This window comes from Prionailurus bengalensis, chromosome C2 (genome assembly GCF_016509475.1).
Source record: "Prionailurus bengalensis isolate Pbe53 chromosome C2, Fcat_Pben_1.1_paternal_pri, whole genome shotgun sequence".
Classification (NCBI taxonomy): Eukaryota; Metazoa; Chordata; class Mammalia; order Carnivora; family Felidae; genus Prionailurus; species Prionailurus bengalensis.
In genome coordinates, this window is record NC_057350.1 from 109,990,807 (window position 1) to 110,015,701 (window position 24,895).

The 24,895-nt window shown below is 39.3% G+C and overlaps 1 protein-coding gene across 7 annotated transcripts in view; it reads left to right on the forward strand.

The window, feature by feature from the left end:
• Window positions 1-24,895, forward strand: part of PLCH1 (phospholipase C eta 1) — a 219,594-nt gene that overhangs the window by 161,963 nt on the left and 32,736 nt on the right. For all 7 annotated transcript variants that reach the window (XM_043595074.1, XM_043595073.1, XM_043595068.1 and 4 more), the window contains 3 exons: window positions 7,752-7,872; window positions 13,439-13,610; window positions 17,711-17,818. In XM_043595074.1, coding sequence (XP_043451009.1) covers window positions 7,752-7,872; window positions 13,439-13,610; window positions 17,711-17,818 — 401 coding nt within the window. The remainder of the gene's footprint in view (window positions 1-7,751; window positions 7,873-13,438; window positions 13,611-17,710; window positions 17,819-24,895) is intronic.

The following is a 24,895-nucleotide window of genomic DNA, read 5'->3' on the forward strand; positions in this document are numbered from 1 at the left end:
GGGTCCTAAGGGATGAAATGGTCATAAATTTCCCGTGCAACAGAAAAGTAAAATAAGGTAAAAATTAATTATCCAATCTGGTTGCATTTAACAGCTAGGAGGTTATTGGTGTCTTAAAAAAGTTTTTTTTAATGTTTTATTAATTTTTGAGAGTGAGGGTAGGAGCAGGATTAGGGGAGGGACAGAGAGAGAAGGGAACAGAATATCTGAAGCGGGCTCTGGGCTGATAGCAGCAAGCCTGATATGGGGCTAGAACTCACAAACTGTGAGATCATGTCCTGAGCTGATGTTGGATGCTCAACCAGCTGAGCCACCCAGGTGCCTCTGGTGTCTTTTGATAGATAGTTTTGGTGACATGTTAGTGAGAAGTTGGGGGTAGCTAATCTGCTATGGGTTAATCACTTGGCATTTTTCTGCAGTAGAAGAAAACTGGATGATACAAGTTTGGGAGATTTTGACACTTGGAAGAAGAGAAAATGAGGACACAAGTTTTGTTTTTAGATGGGATAAGGGGACCAGATTTTGAAAGGTTTCATGTCTGATAGCCTGTCTTTTCTCTGGGGTGAGAGCATCATCTACTAAGTGTAAAGTGAGTGGAAGTTAGCTTAGAGGCTTAGGAAGATCAACAAACAACGGGAGAGGAGTTGACAAGATAAACTGGGAAAGTTCCTAGCTAGTTTCAAAAACAGTCTTAAAACAGTCTGTTTGTTATACAAGATCTGCATGTTTAGATTCCTCCCACCTCACTCCCATCAGATTAGATATAGGAGCAGTGAAGATAGATTATAAAACTGATCCATGCCTCTAGATTTCTAGGTCATATAAAATATCTTCAAGGTGTTGGTGAGCACTCTTAAGTAAGTAGTCAGTAGGTCGGTGAGTCTAAGAAAGGAAAATAAATGAATAAGGGGCCATTAATGAGGTAAGGAAACTAGAAAACTCCAAGAAATAGAAATATGGGGAAAGTTGTCATCACACACACACAAAAGAAGAGCAGAGAGTTGTTATCACAGAGCGCGGGCTTTTGGACATAGTTACAGGTGACGACTGTATCCAGGGTGTGTCATGGGTGGGCATGAATGAAGTAGAGTGGGGATGGGATTGTTAGCATTGGAGAGGTCAAAGGTAAAAAGATGGAGTAAGTTGCCCACCTGTACTTTTACCTCACAAAGGATGTTGACAGGTAGATTAAATGTTAAAAATTTTAAAGATTAACAGTTGGAGATTAAAAACTAAGCCAGATATTTAAATGCAAAAAATATACTATAGGAAAGACACTTGGAAGATTACAGAAAGGTAGAGTTGGATGAAATGAGGTTCAAAAGTAAGGAGATTTTTTTTTCTTAATGGATGTAGGAGAGAAAATGTTTAAAAATAGCAATAAGGCCTAGAGAAAAATTAAAAATAGATCTACCCTGTGATCCAGCAATAGCACTGTTAGGAATTTACCCAAGGGATACAGGACTGCTGATGCTTAGGGGCACTTGTACCCAATGTTTATGGCAGCACTTTCAACAATATCCAAATTATGGAAAGAGCCTAAATGTCCATCAACTGATGAATGGATAAAGAAATTGTGGTTTACATATACAATGGAATACTATGTGGTAATGAGAAAGAATGAAATATGGCCTTTTGTAGCAACGTAGATGGAACTGGAGTGTTATGCTAAGTGAAATAAGTCATACAGAGAAAGACAGATACCATATGTTTTCACTCTTACGTGGATCCTGAGAAACTTAACAGAAGACCATGGGGGAGGGGAAGGAAAAAAAAAAGAGGTTAGAGAGGGAGGGAGCCAAAACATAAGAGACTTAAAAACTGCGAACAAACTGAGGGTTGATGGCGGATGGGTATTGAGGAGGGCACCTGTTGGGATGAGCACTGGGTGTTGTATGGAAACCAATTTGACAATAAATTTCATATTAAAAAAAAATAAACAAATTAGACATAAAAATAAAAAAAAAAGCCCTAGAGAATGACTCTTGGTCTGTGATTTATGCTAAAAAACATCTGTGGAGAAAAGTAGTGTCCTCCAAGGTAAGCTGATTGTTAAGATGAGGAGGTTGAAAGAGAATTCCAAAAAGAGTCGGATGATAGAAGGGAGTTTGTGATGGAATGGAGATTCCATGGAACAAAGGGGAATCACTTTTTGGTGGGGATGTGCTGGGAGTTAGCAGTAGATAACAGCACATCCTGGGCTGGTGAAACAGTGTAGGGGAAATGAATAAAGCAGTAGGGTGATAAGACTAGTAACTAGATGGGCCTTTGTCATATAGTTTCTGGCATGTTATCAGGGTCAATTAACATTTTAAAACTGGACAGGCATTAAGAACTGTCTACATACAGAGCAGTTAGAACCACTACAAATTTAGTGTTCTGGAAATTTATGCTTTAAGAGATGTCATTTTTGCAGTCAATGCAGTGAGCACCTACTGACAGTGAGTGAGTGACAATTGAGTAGCTTAAGCAACTAATGAAGATGCTTATAAAATATTAACATAAAGAAAAACCTTTTAGAAGATCTCAAGATGACATTCTGCTCTCAGCCATTATTCAACCCTTTGTTCATTCAGTACTCAGGAAGTTTTACATGTCTGACATGCACAGAGATTCCCTGGGCAAAAAGCCTCTTTGGATTCACAGTGATGGTTGCCTATCATTTTAAATGGTGACATTTCCTTGGAGGCCAGGTATGGAAAATGACTTGTAGTGACTCCATGAAATGATAGTTAACTCCAGACAGTTTTGCAGTTTTGTTAAGTGCTGTGTCCCGTATGGTATTTATTTTGCTTTTCAGGTCCTCCAGGTACCTGGTCTTCTCTTTTTTGCTTTTTTAGTCAAAAATCATGTCCTACCCAAGCCCAACCATGTTCCCATGATCAACTCCTTATACTGAATTAGAACATCTAATCCTCCAGCTTAGTTTTGCCTATTAAGAAGGAAAGTTATCTGATTAAGACAATTTATAGCAAGGTACAAATGATTTTTAGTCTTAGCCTTTTTTAGTGTCTTTTGATTTTAAAATGAGAATGTTTAGAAATTGTGTGCAGATGTTATTGAATATGGGCCTTCCCTTGTACATCCCTTCTTTCTTCCTAACTGCCATTCACCAAAGTAATAGAAAGAAGCTACTTGGCTCTCCTTTTCTAGTAGGAGCTTGTCTGCTCCAGATATTCACACAAGCTGAGGATATATACAGTTACGGTGTAATTTTAAAGGACACGCAATCTGTCAAATATCTCCCTTACCAGTTCGTGTCAGTAAATTCCTCCCCTTGTATTTGGTTTACTTGAAGTTATTTCTGTTGAAATAATCTGTAAGTGGACAGTGAAAGTCAAACTACTATTTCTGGAAGGTTTTTGTTGAGGACAAGAATTATCTTTGTTTGGGAGACTTGATCAGCTTTGTCCTTGACCTATTTCCTGTTCCAAATTAGGGTTATCACTTTGGCTTTGAATGTACTGTAGGAAGGAACTACCATGATTTCAGCCCCTTTTGTGAGTTAGGTCCTGAGTGAGTGCTTTCTATACATTCTCATTTGATTCTTACAACCTTAAGGGGGATAGAATAATCTCCTTAAGAGGATACCCCATCTTGGAGTAGGTTAAGTGGCTCAAGTTTCCATAGCTGGGAAGCTTGCAGCCTGATGTTTTAACTCAAGTTGATTTAACTCCCCTGCTCCACTTTTCCCTGGGAAGTCTATGTGCTTTTTGGAGGAGGAAGTTTGAATGGCATGATCAGCCCTAACGCGGATCAAATGACAGTCATCAGTCACATAAGGAAAGCTAGAAAAACTGAAGTGAAGCACTGAGGGGACGTTGGCTTGAGAAGAAGGAATTTGCTTGGTTCAAGATTAGGACTACCGTCTAACTAGATGTTCCCAAAGACTTAGAATTTGATGACACGATCTTTTGTGCTTTCCTAACAACTTCTGTCAGCGCTGTGCTTTCGAGATCTTAGTTCGCATCTGAAGTTTGGACCTGGAGACATCAGTGTATATATACCCAGTGATATGTCATCTACCTTGGGTCCAGATGAAGCTGTTTTTACTCCTAAATAGATGGAGCTAAGATTTAAAGAACCTGATGTATAGAGTGTAGCAGGTCATGGATTGAAAATCTCAGTTACCACAGACATTTTTCTGAAGCAGCTTTTGCCAAGGATAGCACTTCAAGGTAGAGAATAATGATTCTGGACAGGTTCTTCATGGTATTGTGACCTGAAGAATCTCTCCACTTTCAAGCTTCTAGTTTTATAATGTTGTGTTTTCCATCTCCATTAGTACAGCTGTAGGAATGTCTTTGGTAAGGATACATAGAGAGTATTGGGGAAGACTAATAAGTCTTTTTTGGTGAAGTGGGCTTGTCAGCAAATCAATTTGAGAACACTTTTTACATGGCCTTACCTTCCCTTGATTTTCAGCCCAAGTTGCCTAATAAATATGGATGTTCTGTCCAGGGGATTTTCACTCTCATTATGGAACTGATGTTGCATCACTGCTATAATTGGTTTACAACCTTTCCTGTTATCTCTGGAAGTGCTATCAGGATGGAGTACTTTTAAGTTCCATTATGAAAAGCTGTCATCTTAGCTGCTCGTCTAGGCTGCAGAACTAACCACCTCTTTGTCCAAGTGCTTTCGGAGGGCTCTAATGTGTGATGTGATTGAAAAATGGGCCACTGGCAGTTTTGTGGGCATGGGAATTAGTTAGAGGGTCTCTACCTTGCTAGCATTCCCATTACAGCATTAGTTCTTACAGGAAACTTCCCTGTCATTTGAATTTGGCTATGATTGCCACATGTTAGGATGCTGGTACCATTTGGGAGTGTGGTTATCCTTATTCACCGGATAGATGATGAAATAGATCTAAAGTGTGAACATTTTTAGAAGAGCTGTCCTTGACTATGGATATTCTGCCTATGTTTATAAATAATAGGAAAAGAGCACCTTATTTCATGATCCATGTGGTTTAAGAGCTATTTTTATGTGTACATGACAATCAAATAAGGCATAGCATTGCCTTGTCTACATTCATTCTTTTTGAAAGGGTATTAGTTCTTTTATGAGGAACCGTTATGCCGCCTTTCCTCCACAAGGGGGCTAAATCAGAGTATAAATTAATCAAATTACGTACCTTTGAAACATCTCTGCCTTCTTTCCACACCCATATCCAAAGACAAATTAAAGAATATCAAGTGCATGTCAAAAGATGGATGGAGCTTCTCTTCTTAGAAAATGTCTTTGATACATTTGACCTCATTTGCAGGCCCAAAGGAATAATACAGTTCTTCATGCTAGTATCTCCAAGCCTTTGATCTTCTCAATGGCATCTTTATTCTTAAAATTTGTTTTTTATATTCCTATGGTGTTAACCTTGAAAATTTTTTTCTCCTTTTACCTTTTTCATTTTTTCCCCTAAGGATAATTTATAGCCAATGTTTAATTGTAATATAGGTGACTGTACTAGGGAACAGAACTAATGGGATCTCTCTCTTATATATGAGAGAGAGGAAGAATGATTTTAATAAATTCGCTTACGTGATCATGGGGATTTCCTAGTCTGAAATCTGTATAGCATGCCAGCAGTTTGGAGACTTACATTACAGTCTTTAGAAGAATTCCTTTTTCAGGAAATGGGAGTCTTTACTCTTCAGACCTTCAACTAATTGATGGGCCCACCCACCTCATGGAGCATAATCTACTTTACCCAAAATCTATTGATTTAAATGTTAATCGCATCTAACAAATATCTTTACAGCAACATCTAGACTGGTACTTGATCAAATAAGTGGGCACCATAGTCTAGCAAAGTTGACACATAAAATTTACCATTGAATCACATTATGGTTATGGTGAACAATTTGAAAGTATTAGAATAAATAAACATAGCATCTCCTGACATAGTATACAAAGCACACATATGAGGAAGGTACTAAAATAAAGAACAGGTGTAGTCATGAAATGTCTGGCTCTAATTAAAAGTCAGAATTTTAACTGGCATTCCATTAGCCAAAGAATGTTTGGCTCATATTGTAATTTAAAAACTAGATTAATTGTTGATATTTAAAAATTGGGAAAATTCACAGGAGTAATGTCTAGATTTTTGATTTCTCTCGGCTCTGGCAACCAGAGCTACCAGACTACCACAAGGAAGGGCAATGTCATGAGAGCTGGCAGGATTCTTTGGGGGTCCTAGCTTAGCCTTGACTGGGATTTAGATAAGGAAAGTGAAAGAGGGCATTTTGGTTGACCTTAAATGAAAGACACAAAATCATGGAGGTTTCCTATGTGAGGAAACGTGTGTAATGGAAGAACAAGTCTGTGAGTTCAGGGGTAGGAGAAAATAAGATCGATTTGTCAGACAGAAGCTACGATATTAATTAAGGCAACGGTGGTTCCTTTAAGAATTAAATCTAAAATCTCTGTTCCTTGAAACAGAGGAAGTTTATTTCTTGCTTATGTAAAGTCCAAAATAGGTGTTCCTTACAGGTGAGTCTTTCAAGCAATGATTTAGGGGTCTAGGCTCTTTCCATCTTGTGGCCATGCCATCTTCAGCACATGTCTTCTGCAGTGATAGCAGAAGCTGAGAAAGTCTGGATGGCTTTGTAGGGAAAGTTTTCACAGACCAGACCTGAAAATGGTGCACATAATCTCTGCCCACAATTCGATGGCCACACCCTGCTGCAAGGGAAGGCTGGGCAGTGTAGTCCAGCTGTGTGCCAGGGTGAAAGTGGATACAGACTGAGTGAATGGCTAGCCAGTCTGTAGTACAAGAGATAAGGACCTTGGGGTTAAGCAGGCAGGAGGAGCTATAGGATATTAATAAATTCAGCCTGTGTCTACTGAGTACCTACTGTGTATGTGTTGGATGCTGTGTTATGTACTGAGTAGGCTTCTGAGCAAAGGAACAACGTGGTGAAAGCATTGTTTTGAGAATCTAGTCTGGTGGTAGAGTGTAAAACAAAGAAGACAAACTCTAAGGGTGGATGGTGAGGAAGTGGTTGTCTTTCTCTAGCTGGGAGCCACTGAAGCTGTCTATACACATAACAATAACAGTATTATCAATAACAATCATAATTACTATGTATCACGCAGTATTATAAGCAGCTTTACATATACTTAGTCATCACTCAAACTTATGATGCAAATGGTACCATGATTTTCTTTTATAGGTGAGGAAAGCAAGGCTTTAAATGATTAAATCATTTGCCCATGTTGATATAAATCTTGGCAGGGCCTGAGGATTTGAACTTAGGAAGTCAGTGTTATTTTAGAGCTATTGTGGAATTAATAAAATGAAAATGTAATAGAAACCTAATGAGTTTAAGTGAGGAGTAATGAAAAACCCTGTTATCGATTTGGGAGGGCCACTGCAGCTTCTTAAAAGACCTTAGTAAACTGAAGAGGAAGAAGTGAAATTAGAGGAGCAATCTGTTAAGAAATATCACTACCCTTGGGCCACTTGATTGGATTTAGATCGATTTCTAATGAGCATTCTTGGTAAATGCTGGGCTGCTTGTGAATGTGACATCTTTGTTAACTGTAAGTACTCAGAAACAAATCACTTATTATCTTTAATTCCTTATTCTGATAAATATGCCAGAACACCCATCTCTCCATTTGACATCTTTGTCATCATCATAATAGGCATAATCTCAAATAGTAAAATAATGTTTGTCTGATATTGCCAGCAATATTAGCAAAACCAGAAACTTTGTGTTGTTGATGTGAAGTTCTGTTTTTGACAGTTGACTGTTGGGATGGCCCAGATGGAGAGCCAGTAGTACACCACGGTTATACTCTCACTTCAAAAATTCTCTTCAGAGATGTTGTGGAGACCATCAACAGGCATGCCTTTGTGAAGAATGAGTAAGTATAGCGACAGTTGGGAGCTAAGCCAGCATAGAGAGCATTGGCTGATGTACCATGACTACAACACCACGCACTCTTGCCTTGAGTCTTCATCTCCCTTTCTACTCCCCTCATTCTCTCCCTCCTTGCCAACAAAACATTGTGAGCAAATAATAAGGGCTCCATGTTTGTACTTTCTCATGCTCCATTTATTATGTACTCCATTCTCTCTCAAGACATTGCTTCCTTGAAGCATGTTCTTGCAAAGACTGACCTCAAAATTTCTATAGAGTGTTCATAAAGTTTGGAAACACAGGTTACTGTACATGATAAACAGTTTGTTGATATTATATTAACATACAGTAAAATAGTAACAGCTAGGTTTTCAGACTTGCTGGATGGTCCTATATATACCGAAGTGTCTAGCATCCTTGTGTTACTTGACTCCTCCTTGGCATTGGATAATGGTGACTCTTTTCTCCTCAATACTTGCTTTTTTGGGGCTTCTATTATAACATTCTCCTCTATGCTGTCATTGCTTCTCTCTTGGTTTTGTTTGTTTGGCCTATGGTCTGCTATTCCATTTCCTCATTCCTTTAGTCACTATTTCTTAAGTTGTTGCCATTGTTCTCCTTTTGGGTTGTTTAATTATATGTCCAGAACTTTTACCTGAGTTTCAGAGGTGTGTAGCAAAATTCTTAGTAAAAATTCATCTGAGTGTCCCATACATACCTCGGAATCAACAAATGTCATTATTTATTCAGATATTTAATGGTGCCTACTCTAAGTCAGGCATACTGTAACAGGTGCAGAGAGGCACGACCCTGAACAAAAGAGATGACTCCTACCATCATCAGCTCACATCTCAAGCCAAAGTCAGCATTTCATTCTGCCGAACCTTCTCTTGCTCTGTTTCCTTCCAATTTTTTTTAATGTTTATTTATTTTTGAGAGAGAGAGAGAGAAAGAGAGCAGGAGAGGAGCAGAGAGAGAGGGAAACACAGAGTACGAAGCAGGCTCCAGGCTCTGAACTGTCAGCACAGAGCCCAATGCATGGCTTGAACCCATAAACCGTGAGATCATGACCTGAGCCGAAGTTGGACACTTAACCAATTGCGCCACCCAGGCGTCCCTCTTTATTTCCTTTTAGTTAGGAGTAGCACTTACCTAGTCAGTGTCTTTAGCCAAAAACTGAGTCATTCTAAATTCAGCCAATTCTTGACAGTTATACTTTCTAAATTATCTTTTGACTCCATTGCCTTCTCTTCATTTCTCTTTGGGCCATTGTCCTCGCTGGTGCAGTGTTTTCCTTTCTGAAACTATAAGCATAATGTTGTATTCTTAAAGTCCTTCAAAAGCTCCCTGTAGTACACAGTCATGTCTTATGTGCCCTTTAAGGTTTGGCCTCTTCTTTCTCTTCCAGGGTCTTCTTCCACCAATGCTCCACAGAGATGGAGGGTTCTTCCTTTGTCTTTCGGATCCTCTGGTGACCCCAGTTCTTTCACATCTCCCTACCTTGCATATGGTGTTCCCTCTGCCCGGCACACTCTTCCTCATTACTCCACGTGTCTAATTCTTATTCATTCTACAAGACTGCTTAAACATTGTCCCTCTGGCAAACTTACTGTTACACTATCTGATTTAAATGCTCCTTTCCCTGCTCTTAGCATTCTGAGCGTATTTCTGTTATATCTATATAGCACCCTCTTACAATTGTTGGCTTCCTTCCTTCTTTTGAGTCTTTAAGACCAAGACCTCATTGAAACTATGGGGCTCTGTCTTATTCATTCTTTTTTATTTTTATTAAAAAAAATTTTTTTTACATTTATTTATTTTCTGAAAGACATAGAGAGACAGAGCACAAGTTGGGGAGGGACAGAGAGAGAAGGATACACAGAATCCGAAGCAGGCTCCAGGCTCTGAGCTATCAGCACAGAGCCTGACGCGGGGTTCGAACCCACAAACCAGGAGATCATGACCTGAGCCAAAGTCGGACACTCAACCGACTGAGCCACCCAGGCGCCCCTGTCTTATTCATTCTTTATTGCCTAGCAGATGCCTGCAATATACCATAAAGCTAAGAAATGATTTTTGAATAAAAAGAAAATTACAGTTGCATAAAATCAATTTTATAGAATTTAGTGGCCTTGAAAATTTTTAATATTTGGTCTTCTTATTTATTAACCATGAGGTTAAAAATGCTGTTTTAATGAGAGACACTTGCTGCATGGCAGGTTTAGTTTATGGTATCTGCTATATGGAAGAGTCCCAAGTACTGAATTCTGATGGGTCTCTTCTACCTTGATTGCTACTAGATTTAGCGAAGTTGATGAAGTGATTTTGCCATTATTTTCCAAAATGTGAAGTTGGGTGTTGAAAAGATGTGCTACCTTGGAGGACCCTTTGATAACTTGACAGTGCTTCAAGTTTGGGAATACTTAGGAAAGCACTTCACATGAAAAGTTACTATGCTTGTTGAGCACATTTTGAAAGTTCAGTCTTTTTCTTTCCTTTCTTAGGCCTTCCTTATACCAGGATTTCTCAACCTTGGCACTATTGGCATTTTGGACCATGTAATTCCTTGTCATGGGGAACTGTCTTGTTTATTGTAAGATAGTTAGCAGCATCCTTGGCTTCTAGACACTAAATGTCAGTAGTACTCCTTCCCTCCCTCATATTGTGACCACCAAAAATGTCTTCAGATGTTGACAAATTATCTGTCTGGGAAGGGTGCCATACAGTCTCCCCCCTCCCCTGTTGAGAAGCACTGCTTTATGTTTAGCATCATTAAACACTAATAGGCTTTTTATAAACAGATTAATAATTTATTTACTTATTTTTTAAGTTTATTAATTTAGAGAGAGAGAGCGAATCTTAAGTAGGCTTGCACTGTCAGTACAGAGCCCGATGCAGGGCTCGAACCCATGAACCATGAGATCGTGACCCGAGCCAAAATCAAGAGTCAGATACTTAACCAACTGAGCCACTCGGGGCCCCAAACAGATTGCTAATTTAAAAATTCGTTGTTAGAACCCCTTGATGTGATTGCATAGACAATCTCTTGCTAGTTTGTTGTTCTTTTTCTCTCTAACACTCTGGGATAAAACCTATGTGGTTGCAAGAGCAAACAGATTATAGCAAGATAACCCACTCCAGTCACAAAGGTTCATCTCCGATATTACCTTTGGCATCAGGTTTTACTAATGGGGAAAGAATGTAGTTTCAGGAGGTCATAACCCTTTCTATGGAGCATGTGCTATTGTCAGACAAGCCCAGAAATAAATTGTTTTTCTCTACATAGATGTATTAGCCAATTTAAATATTGGCTTTTGTACTCTGAAAAATAGATATTGCCTATTTCTTCAGAAGATATGTGATAGAAAACTAGAAAAAAAACCACAACAAGCTAATTTTGAAATAATTTCTTCCTCTGAAGAAAAAAAATCAGAAGAAGAGTAAGATCAGTAATGAGTCCTTGTTCCCTTTCTGCCTTGGCCACCAGCTCCCCAGGCTGTCTTTGGTAATCAGTCTGCTTGGGTTTCACATACTCCGCACAGAAATCTGAGGGCTTGTGGGGAGTGAATGCTTGACTTGTTTTCCTTTCTGAAAGTAAAGACTAGTATATAATTTTATACAAATGATTTTAAAATGCTTGGCATAGGATGCTATAAATCACAAAATTCCATTATGATATTTTATCCTCAATAGTAGTTTTCAAACTGGGGGCTGATAATATATTTTTAGAGTAAATGTCAGCACATAATGATACACTGTGGTCTCTTAGACGCTTATAGACTTTTTTTGAAAATTGAATTTATTTAAGTTTTCATACTGAAGTTTATTTTTTTTTTAGTATAGTTGACACACAATGTTACATTAATTTCAGGTGTACAACACGGTGATTGGACAAGCTTACACATTATGCTATGCTCACCACAAGTGTAGCTACCAACGTCACCATACAACATTATTACAATATCATTGACTGTGTTCCTTTTACTGTGCCTTTTATTCCCATGACTTACTCAATTCATAACTGGAAGCATGCATCTCCCACTACCCTTCGTCCATGTTGCCCAACCCCTCGCCCTCCTCCCCTCTAGCTACCATCACTTTGTTCTCTGTATTTATAGGCCTGATTCTGCTTTTTGTTTGTTTATTCATTTGTGCTTTTTTTTTCTTAGGTTCCATATATGAGTGAAATCGTATGGAATTTGCCTTTCTCAGGCTTATTTCACTTAGCATAATATCCTTTAGGTCCATCCATGTTATTGCAAATGGCACAACCTCATCCTTTGTTATGTCTGTGTGATATTCTAGTGTGTGTGCGCGCGCGCGCGTGTGTGTGTGTGTATACCACATCTTCCTGATCCATCTGTCTATCAGTGGACACTTAGGTTGCTTCCATATATTGGCTATTGTAAATAATGCTATAATAACATACGGGTGTGTGTTTTCAAATTAGTGTTTTGGGGTTTTGGGGGGGGTGAAGGCCAGTAGTGGAATTATTAGATCATATGATATTTCTATTTTTATTTTTTTGAATCTTCATACTGTTGTCCACAGTGGCTGTACCAGCTTACATTCCCACCAACTGCATATACCTCTATATCGACACTTGTTATTTCTTGTGTTTTTGATTTTAGCCATTCTGACAGATGTTAAGATGATATCTTATGTAGTTTTGATGTGCATTTTCATGATGACGAGTGATGTTGAACATCTTTTTATGTGTTTGTTGGCCATCTTACATCTTTTTTTTGGAAAAATGTCTATTCAGGTCCTTTGCCCATTTTTAATTGGATTTTTGGGGGATTGGTGTTGAGTTGTATGACTTCTTTTTATATTTTGGTTATTAACTCCTTTTTGGATATATCATTTGCAAACATCTTCTCCCATTTAGCGTAGGATACCTTTTTGTTTTGTTTGTTGATGGTTTCTTTCATGCAGAAAAGCTTTTTATTTTGATGTAGTTCTAATTGTTTATTTTTACTTTTATTTCCCTTGCCTTTGGAGACCTATCTAGAAAAATGTTGATATGGGTGATGTCAGAAAAATTGCTGCCTGTGTTCTCTTCTAGGATTTTTGTAGTCTGAGGTCTCACATTTAGATCTTTAATCCATTTTGAGTTTATTTTTGGGTGTACTATAACAAAGTGGTCCAGTTTCATTCTTTTGCATGTTGCTGTTCAGTTTTTCTCAGCACCATTTATTGAAGATTGTATGTTCTTTCCTCCTTTAGATTTTTGAATAGATAAGACAAAATTCCATTATATGAGTTTTTTTATTTAGGCTTATCTCTCTTAAAATATTCTCTCTTTTTCTTTTAAAAGAGACATAATGTATGTACCTTTTTTAAAAGCAAAATATTAAATGAGGGCATCCCATCATGCCTGGCAAAATATATTTGGTTAGAGGAGTTTCTTAAAAAACTGCTCCTTTCATCTTTCTCATTTTAGTCAGTACTGCTTTCACAAATACTGTCATTAGGACTATAAGAGCATAGTGAATATATAGAGTGATTTTCAAACACCCCTGTGAGTTGCCTATACTTGATGCCTTTAGAATATGTCGCTATCCTCTTAGGTTCCCGGTCATACTGTCCATTGAGAATCACTGCAGTGTCCAGCAACAGAGGAAGATTGCTCAGTACCTGAAAGGAATATTTGGAGACAAGCTGGACCTGTCATCTATAGACACAGGAGAGACCAAACAGCTTCCAAGCCCTCAGAGTTTGAAAGGCAAAATCCTAGTGAAGGTAATTACCTCCAGAAATGCAATGAAAGGCATTAATGACCAACTAAGCCCTCCCTCCCTTAAGGACTAAAAACTGGTTTATCAGGAGAATAATAGAGTTAATCCATGAAGGGTCGCCTAGATTTGCGTTTGCATCTTGTTCCAATTTATTAATAGTTATACGTTCAGAAAAAGCTTGTTATTGACTAACCACATATTTTGGGAGTTGTTTTTGTGAAGTGAGAATATCAATACTGAAAGCCAAATGTTTAATATTTGAGTCTGTTATAGTTTACACTGGCCAGAAGTATGTGCATAGGAGCGAGAGAAGCCTCCTTGTGTCCACATCTGAAAGCATTTCTTTCAGATTCTTCTCTCCCATTTCAAGCTCCAATAACTGTCAAAAAAAAAGAAGGGGGGGAAAAGAAAAAAAACAAACAGTCTTTACGGTTGATCAGCCCTTGGTTATGTAAGTGAGAAGAGCTCACTTGAAAGCAGAGCATAGGCACAGACATAATGCCCCACAGGACTCATGTGTATGTGAAGGAGCAGTAGGTGAAGAGAATGACATTTTATGAACAGATTTTCTGAGGGAGGAAATTTACTACCTGCAATGAGTATTATTAATACGAAGAATAGCCAGAAAAACAGTTACTTGAAATCTCACAGGGCTGACTTTGTGATTTTACTTAATTCCTGTTAATTTTACGTGTTTGGAATAAATCCACCTTGGATAGTTGTATTATTTTGATACCAAAAACCTAAGGAAGAGCAAGAGGGTATTAATATTCAAATCAGGTCATATTTTACTTAACAGAAATGTGTACCAAAAAACCCGATATCACAAAGGAGGCATAGGAAACTCAAACAATGTAATTTCCTAGGAATAGTTTAATAGGGTCTCTAACGGAGGGCAGCAAATAGGAAAGATGTGAAATATTCATCTTTGGAATAGGTCAAAACCCATTTTTCTATCAGTTAAATGAAAATTACAGACTGAATTCATCAAAGAGGTATTGTCAGGCATTTGTATGTGGGACAGCATTTCGAATAAAAGCTCCAAATAATGTAAGAGATAACAGTAAGGTCAATTTTCCTGAAATCTTGCTAAAGCAAACTCTTGTGGTAAAAACTGATTGCTGGGTTAGAAAGCTAAATGTCACCTTAGTAGCCTTGTAAATGTTTCCATGTTTCCTGTAGTCTTTAGCAAGCAGTCAGAAGGTTAAACGCAGAGTAAGTCCATTTGATTGAAATGCTTCCCTTTTGGACAGTGGAATTTAAGACATTTGATATGCACTGAGTCCTTTCTGCATAATTGGACTTTGGGTCATTTGTCATAGAATGTCCTAGGGCTTATGGGCACCAGGATGCACCAGCTGGTCTGGGGCACTCAGTGGGAGGAGTGGCAGCAGTGTGGACTGCGAGCATATGAAGGCATCTAAGGTTCATTCGCTAGTAGCAATGTTCTTCAGACTTTAAGAAGATCTCCTAGATCTATGGACCAATGCATTTCCATTCGAAGCAAAAATAAAGGAATGGGTTTTCCTATGTACCTTTGGCATCAGAGCCACCTTTGAACCGAAAGGCACCATTTAGTGGCCAATTAACACTTTAGAGATTGACAAGTTGTGTATTATTATAATTTTAATACACATTCTTTCCAAGTATATATATACACACATATCTCCTGAAAAGTAAACAAAAGTTGGCTTTTGAACAAAAATAATAACAAACAGTAATTTTCCATAGATTCTTATTGCCGAAAGAAACTGTAACTATTTGGTCTAAGCTTCTTACTTTTTACAGATGTGAATCACGGAGTCGTTACCATTCTTCTTGGGTCATATAGCTTAGAGCTGAATGGTAGCTATCATTCCAGTCTCTAGCAATACTTGTATGTATCATGGACCAATTAATCTAATTCTTGATAACTCCTGCATGAAATAGTATGTAAATCGGAAAGAGATCCCTAAAAGACAACTGTACATTCTTTGTATCTACTGGACCACAGCTAAGTTCCTTAAGTCACCTTAAGTTCTGCCTTAATTTATTCTATAATTTTCCTTAGATGTAACTGTTGATAAGAAGCACCAAGAAACAGTGTTCTGTTGCATTGCGTTTCTTCCTATTTGCCTGGATAAATTACTTTTGAGAACCAGAAATATGGAAGAGTTGGTAAAAAATATAGCCCTCATATCTTTTAATTCAATTTTAAGGATGGAAAATTAGGTTACCTATGGATGCTCTGAGCATCCATAATAATGTGTTCTCCCACCTGCCACCACATTTAAATGAAGGGGAACTAAAGCTTGGTGCAGCTCCCTACCAGCTCATCACTGCTTGCCCATCACGGTTACACTTTTGTTTCCGTCTTGTGGTATCAGAACTGTTTATATCATTCAAGGATTATTACTCCTTACTTGCAGATGTTACTTCTCATATTTGGTAGCTCTGTTCTGCTGAACATTTAAAAAATATGTTGGCTTTGTTCTATTTCAAAGAGGGAATTGCTGTCATTATATTTCACATGTCTTGTGGACAGATCCATCTTGGTTATCTGTCATTGTACCCAAAACAGAGTTGACTCTGAATAAGTAGTTGGTGGTGAATAAATGAAGGAGGTCATTAACTTGATGTCTTGTGTTCCTGAACACGTCTGGTCACCATTAGGTTGAGTACTTTATTTCTGATGCTGCTATATTAACATAGCTACTCTATAGTGCCCTCTAAAATAAAGAAAAATAAATTCATTTTATAGAAGTCTTCTGTATCAGAAAAGACTTAAATCAATATATAGACATAAATGCTTTAATTGTGAGCTGTTTTGTTATTAATGATACAGAGAAAGTTAAAAAATGTTCGCCATATTTACTTAGAATTATATATACGTATGTATGCATGTATCTATATCTATCTCTACAAATGTTTGTGTGAAATGGAAAGAGTGTAGTTTTCACTTTGCAGATAGCACATACAAATAAGGAGTAAAATACATATCATTACAAAGGGAAATTAAATCTTACCCTTTCAATCCTATAAATGATCCTCTATACGTTGAAGAAAATGTTTAAGTATCCAAACCCCAAGACTTTAGAGTCTTAATATAGGTTTTGTGTTCATTATATAAATGATTTAATCAGCTTTGAAACTATCACTGTGCTAAGGACCCAAGGTCAAGAGCTCTGGGTATCAGGGAAGGTATAGGAAAATAGGGATGGAGGGGCGCCTGGGTGGCTCAGTTGGTTAAGTGTCCGACTTCAGCTCAGGTCATGATCTCGCTGTCCGTGAGTTCGAGCCCCGTGTCGGGCTCTGGGCTGATGGCTCAGAGCCTGGAGCCTGCTTCCGATTCTGTGTCTCCCTCTCTCTCTGCCCCTCCCCCGTTCATGCTCTGTCTCTCTCTGTCTCAAAAATAAATAAACATTTAAAAAAATTAAAAAAAAAAAAGGAAAATAGGGTTGGAGAGTTCTCTGAAAACCTGACTATGGTGGTGGTCCTGTGCATAGAGGAAGTGGGTGAGGAGAAAATCCAGCATGTTGAAGAGGGCCAATAGTGGTGTGGAGAGTGGGAGAATGAGAAGTCACTAGGGCTTGAGTTTAGAGAAGATCAGCCTGGTTAGCAGTCAGGGATGTTTAGAGATTTATCATTATTTTTGGCTGCCAAGCATATGAACATCCTTCCATGTTTAAGGAGTTCTCCCCATCCCTATGTTGTTTTTGTTGTTTTTTAAGTTTATTTATTTATTTTGAGAGAGACAGAGACAGTGCATGAGCAGGGGAGGGGCAGAGAGAGAGGGAAAGAGAGAATCCCAAGCAACCTCCACGCTGCCAGTGCAGAGCCCAAAGTGGGGCTTGAACCCACGAAACTGTGAGATCATGACCTGAGCTGAAACCAAAAGTTGGATGCTTAACCGACTGAGCCAGCCAGCCGCCCCTACCCCCGATCCCTATATTTTAAGGAATCCCCTCCTAGTGGCTGAACATGCTAGACATTTTGGCTTTTGCAGCCTCTCGGAGCTAGGATGTAGGCACATGCTCTAGATGCTCCCAATCAAGTGAACCTGCCCCAAACATCAGACATGCACACTGTTTTCATTTTTAAATTGGGCGTGTTGCTCCATTTCAGGGCAAGAAGTTGCCTTATCACCTTGGGGATGATGCAGAGGAAGGGGAAGTTTCTGACGAAGACAGCGCAGATGAAATTGAGGACGAGTGCAAATTCAAGCTCCATTATGTAAGTTAAAGCCTTAGTTATAATTTTTACCCTCATTGTGTTGCGGTAGGAATTACTGCTGTGTTGGAATCCTCACAAATATGGTAGCTGTGGTGCAAAAGGGATATTTGTTGAAAGTTACTTCGTTTTTGGGGAAACAGACACTTAGATGCTTATTGAGTCAAGGATTTTTGTGTCTTACACTTGGAAGGAATGTTCGTGATTAACCTTTCTGACCCTCTATCTAGGGACAAATCCTCTCCTATTACAACTTTGTCAAAACTCAGATTGCTGTTGGAAATGTCACAGTCTTTGCTGAAATAAACTGGCTTTAGCATTGTCTCCTCTGCCTCCTGCTGGCAACCTCACTATGCTGCTTGTCAAGGCTGGCTTGCAGAACCCAACGGCATGTGGTCTGCTCCTCTAGGATGCCCATCCTTGTCCTGAGAAGATACTTTGGATCAGAGGGTTTCCAAGCTCTGCCAGAAATAGGACTCTTGGATAAATCTTTAATTTGCCACATCTTGGATAAAATGGCATAGGGTAGTTTGCTGTCTGTGTGGTACTTCAGACCCCTGTCTGAGATCAAGGAGCTGCCTTCATAGAAAAGCATCATTTAGGCAGATAATCTAAAGGAAATGCAAACCTAGGGGAAATGTAGAACTTAAACAGATTACCCCCCCTCCACCTCCTCGTGGGGGGCTAGGATTTCTCACCTCTACAACTCATATGATTGTCAGGATCACATGGCAGCCTGAGAGTAACCCCCCCACCCCAGCCTGACATTAGTTTGTTACAGGGTTTGCAGTTTCATTTCTATGGATAAGTAGTATTCCTCTAAATATTAGAACTATTATTCTTCTCTCAAAAAAAAAAAACTAGATAAATTTTGTACAAAATATTCAAATTTACACCATTGCCCTGAATGCAGTAATTACATTGCAAAAAACAGTCCATTCTCTTTGAAATAATAGTAATGGGTATGACTTCCTATAGTTACCAAAGGGAGCCAGCATTATTACCAATGGGACATAAGTACAGTGACAGCTGTTGTCTCAGTAGACACTTTTTTCTTGACTCTAATGCAATTTAAAAAGGATGAAGTGGGAAAGATTCAGCTTGAACTGAAAAGGAAAAATTACCATCTGTATTAATCTGTTCTCTTTTATAGTTTATATTAGTGCAGTCAAGTACCACCAATAGGGCTATAGTCATAGAAAATTAATCTAAATAGATTTACATTAGTGAAAATGGTTAATATATTAAATAGTTTATTTTTTACTCTTCCAGTTATTTACTATTTTTGTAATTACTTACATGCAATTATGGATAATGTAGCTCTATTTTTTAAGCTTTTATTTTATAAACCAAATTTTTGTCTCTGCTCTTCATTATTTTTGCATCTTTTTTCCAAAATCTCTTGATTACCAGCTTCAGAGTAGTCTATCATTTGAAAGTAGGGAACAGAGAGGCTTGACTAAAGTATGTAGTTAGGAAATACTGTTTTTAGGGAAAATGAGCGATGGAAATTCAGCTATTACCACAACGTAGTCATTTATTGCTGAGTAAAACCCAACTTGTTTTAGATTCTAAATCCACCCAGTTATATAATTTTTCTTCTACTATCAGTGAACTCCTAACTTTTCATGTGAAGTATCTATAATTATAAATAGAGTTAGCTGTAGTTTTATGGAAACGAATCAGAAACTTCACCTGTGAAAATATCCAGCTGACTCCTCCCATCTTCAAAGCCTCCTAGATGGTTTCTAGGAAGCCATATAGGTAGATAGTTTAGAACATGATTCTGTAAAGATACGTATGATCTTTTATTTGGATTCTTTGATTTGGGCTTTAGTAAAAGCAGAGAGCACCTAATTTGTGACATTTTACAGGTATCTCTTTGCTGGACTCTAGGAGAGAAAATACATAAAGGAACCAATATTCCAGTGGAAATATATAAAGTTTTACTTCACTTTTTTGAATCTTTTTTTCCTGTTTTTGAGCTCTTCTGAGAAAAGGCAGTGCCATGTTTAGAAAACCAAAGTGTAATTCTGTAATCAGTCAGTTTATAGTCTTATTGTCTGCACAGGGTTCAGATGCCTTATCTGAGTGTTAAATGTAAATTGCCCGATCACATTTCTGCAAAAGAGGATGTACCGTGAATAACTTATGTGAAACCAATAATTACCTTAGAGGAAGTTCTTAACCTCAGTTTTAAGTTAACAGAATGTGGTCAGATTTACAAATTATATCTGAATTATTGCAATAAATAAAAATTTTAGCTTAGCATTCATGAATACCAGGTCACTGACTCTCACCAGACTTATACAAGACTCATGGGTATGTTCAACATTTTTTATTGAGCATCTCTTTTTGGAAATGCAGCCATCATGTTGTAGGTGTTGGGCACATATCAGTGAACAAAAAACACACAAAAATCTTTGCCTTCATGAAGTTTACACATTAATGGGGAAAGAGGAGGATAAATAAGAGGTAAAACAAATAAGTAACCTGTATAAGGTACTAGGCAGTGATAAGTACTAACGGGAAAAAAGTAAGGTAGGGAAAACGTGTAGAAAGTGTGTATGTGTGTGTATGTGTGCACATGTGCATATGTGGGCATGTGTGTGTGGGTGTGTGTGTGCACATGCGCATATGTAGGCATGCATGTGTGTGGGCACGCGTGTGTGTGTGTGTGGGCATGTGCATGTGTACTATGTAAAGAGTCTATTGAAGTTTTAGATAGGTTGGCCAGGAATGATCTCACAGAGGAGGTAACATAGGAGCAAACACCTGAAAGTAGTGAAGAGTTAGCTGTGCTGATATCTGAGGTTCCCGCACGTTACCTGGTGTAAAAAGCAGAGTGGGAGGCAGGACCCTCACACAGGTCTTCTTATTCCTCCTGGTCTATGGTTACTTCTAACTAAGGGATTCAAACTACACCAAAATTTTTTTGCTTGTTCATTCAATCTTTCAGTTGTTGAATTAATTGAATCCTTTCGGTGTCTGCCTGATACATTTTGTGGCTTCAGCCACAGACAAAATCTGGCCTGATATATGTAAGCCCCATGGAAAAGCCAGTGTGTTCAGTGACTCAAGAATCACACAGCTCAAAACACACAGGGGACAGTTTCCTTTCAACCACAGTACAGTTATCTAACAGATTTGATTCAGTGAGGCCAACTCACCATTATTCATTTTTACGGGATCCTCTAATGTCAATGTGACTTAAAGACTTTCCACCCCTATATTTCAACTTCAATGGTGTTTTTCTTCTAATACTGAGTTATTCACTATCTTTTCTCTTGTGTTCTGTGAATCTATATTCAGCCAGCCTCTTAGGCACAAACATTAGCTGTCTTGTACATGAAGCTCATCCCATAAATACGAAGCCTTCCAACAAGTTTTAAACGAGCCCTTGTACAGTAACACGTAACTACTTCTGCACACCCTGTAAAGGACTCAGAACAGTTCCTGGAACATGATTTGTGCTCAATAAATAGTAGATGTTGTTTGTAACAGGAAAAGCAGTAGCAGCACCATTATTGCTAATGTGAGTCCTGAGCTGGACCTTGAACAGAGGGTGCTCTAAGAGAGCTAAAGGAGCAGGCAGGAGACAGTAGAGGATAGTAGTAAATGCACACACTTGGATGGCTGAGAAGCAGCTGTTCTTTAGCCCAAGACCTTCAGATACCAGGCTTGGAAAGCTCTAAGGCCCTCACAAAGGGTGGCTGACGTATTATCCTTCCTGTCTCCAGATTTTAGCCTGGATGCAGAGAAAGAAGCATTTTGGGATGGTGAGATAGTCCAGTGTTTTGTTTTAAAGTAAAGGCCCTCAGCTTTGGCTGCACATTGGAATGACAGGGGAGCTTTCAAAAATCCCAGTGCCCAGTTCCAACCCAGAGATTCCCATGTAATTGGTCTGGGGTGGGGTCTTGGATTTGGGAACACTCCCTGGGGGTTCTGGTGGGCAGCGGAAGTAGAGCACCACTGTTTGAGAGGGTCCCTCTGTAAGGGGCAGCCCCTCCAACCCAGTTCCTCCCCTTTCCTGCTGTTTCCCAGCCTGGGGTAGTAGCTGTGGTTCTGGCGGTCTACTTTTCCAGTCCTTCAGTTTTACACTGGAGAAAAAACAAGGAAGTGTTGTTTTTGGTAGATATTCCTAGGTCTGATTTACCTCTCAGAAACAGGAATTAGGAACCTGGATTTCTTCTTTGGTGGAAACTACTCCCAACCATATTAAAGAGCTGCTTCCTGTCCCCCCACCCACACCCCACCCCCACCCCGCCCCCGGCAACTGCAGCATCCTTCCTCTACCACTGGCTCAAGGAACAAAAGAGTGAGATGCATGTGGCTTTCAGCTGTGGTCCCTGCTGCCACTGCACAGTGGCTAACAGGTCGAGGGGTTAAGTGTCTGTCTCAGCTTTCTTTCAGTAGTGCTCCTGGGTTCTAGGACCAAATGATAACACATTAATGAAACCTCAGCCACACGTTTATTTGTTCTCCACGGCTACTAATTTTCTTGTGCGGTACATCACAGAGAAGAGAAAGATCAACAGGCAGTAATATCATTCCTTCAGCAACTCCCAGTGTTTGGAGGATGTGAGGTGAATAATTAGAGCCTTTGTATTAAGCCTTCATTATTTCCAGCACCGGTTGGCCAGGCTTTGTATTTTTAGCTTTGCTTTGCTGACAGTGAAAGTATCTGGGCATAGCAGCCACAGTTCATCTCCTCACTATCTCTGGCTTCTGCAGCCCTGAGCCGGAAAAGGAGACTGATATTTATTTAGGGTATTCTATATGGCCTGGGCATGCTAGGAGCTCTCTGGGGATGCTGTGGTTACCTTCTCTTTTGGTCCTCCCAACAAACGTGCTCCTTGCCAGGTTCTGGTCACTTGATCCGATGTGTTGACCTGGAATTCTTTTCCTTTAGAACTTAATAAGTAAAACTTACTATTTCCCACAGAGGGATTGTGGGGATATAGTTCCCAGGTGTCCTATAAGAATAATGGCTGTCAAGGGTCATCTGGGTGGCTTAGTTGGTTAAGTGGCAGACTCTTGATTTTGGTTCAGGTCATGATCTCATGGCTCGTGGGTTTGAGCCCCGAGCTGGGCTCTGTGCTGATATCATGGAGCCTGCTTGGGATCTTCTCTCTCCCTCTCTGTCTACCCATCCCCTGCTTGTACATATGTTCTCTCTCTCTCAAAATAAAAAAAAAAAAACTTTATAAAAAAAGGATAATGGCTGTCAAAATATAAGCCTGCTCATGGTTAATTAGAGTCAAGAATTTATCTTTTTCTGTAACAGTATGAGAGGGATGGCTGCAGCATTATATGGTGAAATAGACACAGAATTTTGAATTGGAAGTCTCAGGTTCAAGTCCCAATCCAGCCATTTCCTAGGCATGTGTTTTTGGACAAGTTTTGAATCTTTCTGCCTCTATATCATGAATATAAAATTTGGCTAAACCTAGTGCTACCTTAAAGGGTGCTGGGCAGCTCAGATAAAGTATTAGTATATGACTGTACTTTGTGAATTTTAGCATGATATATAGTCTTAGTTGCTTTTTCTATATTTCCTTGTGCTTTTTTCCATGTTCATATGGATACTATTCTTATTGATACTGTTGGTTTTCTCTGCACCTTTACCCATGTTGGAATGCTGTCACTCTACCCTCTGTCACATTCATCAATTCTTATTCATTGTAGGAGGTTGATTTGTGGCCACCAAAAAGCCTGTTCAAGTCTTAACCCCCTGGTACCTAAGACCTTATTTGGAAAAGAGTCTTTGTAGATGTTATTAACTTAGGGCTGTAGAGATGAGGTCATCCTGATCCATAACCAAGTGGGCCTTAAAAATCCAATGATGAGTGTCCTCATGAGAAGAGAAGACACAGCAGAAGCAGGGGACACACAGAAGGAGGCTATGTGAAGAAAAGAGGCCCTGGCTTGAGTTAGGCTGACAAGCCAAGGAATGCCAGGAGCCACCACAAGTTGGAAGAAGCAAGGGAGGATTAGCTCTGCTGATACCTTGATTTCACACTTCTGTTTGTTTTTTTTTTTAATTTTCAATTTTATTTAATTTTAGAGCATGAGCAGAGGAGAGGGGCAGAGGGAGGAGGGGAGAGAGAGAGAGAGGGAGAAAGAAAGAAAGAAACAAGAAAGAAAGAAAGAAACAAGAAAGAAAGAAAGAAAGAAAGAAAGAAAGAAAGAAAGAAAGAAAGAAAGAAAGAAAGAAAGAAAGAAAAAGAATGAATGAATCCCCAGCAGGCTCCATGCTCAGTGCAGAGCCTGACACTGGGAGTTGATCTCACGACCATGAGATCATGACCTGAGCTGAAATCAAGAGTCAACTGGCTCAACTGACTCAGCCACCCAGGCACCCCAAAGTTTCTGTTGTTTTAAGCTACCAGATTTGTAGTAACTTGTTACAGCAGCCACAGGAAACTACTATACTCATCATCTAAGGGTTGGCTACAATTTCCTCTGCTCTTGGAAGTCTTTCCCACCCTCCCAGGACTGGATGAGGTGTCCCTCCTCTGTATGCCCTTTGACACTCCTGACTTCTACCATTTGCACCTGCTTGTGTAGTTATCCATTCATGTGTCTGTCTTGTCCATGACACCGAGGGTTCTGAGACATTGGGGTTGTGCCTTAGTAATGTTTCTCACCTGGCATATAACAGCTCAATGGGTTTGTTTTACACAACATGAATTTTGTTTTCAAACCCTATCTTTGTTGAATCCCTCCCCAGCCTAGGCGCCTAGTACTGGGTGTAGGAACCAATGTGTCTGGCTTTTCCTCTGCAGGCCCCTGTCCTCTTTCTGCCCATACTGCCAGGTTAGTATTATTTCTAAAATATTACTCAGATACGTACCTACCCAGAGACTTTGAGCAGCTCCATACCTCTTTAATCCAAGTACCTCTACCATCTGGCCCTAACATACATTTCTAGCTTTATCCTCCAGTACCCTCTTCTGTGAACTCGTGCTCGAGGAGAACTAGTCTGCTCCTGTGTACAGAGCACACATTATTAAGGTGAAACCTCGCCGGAACTATGGAGGACGGGACCCCCCCTGTCTTCCTCATTGTTGCTGAGCC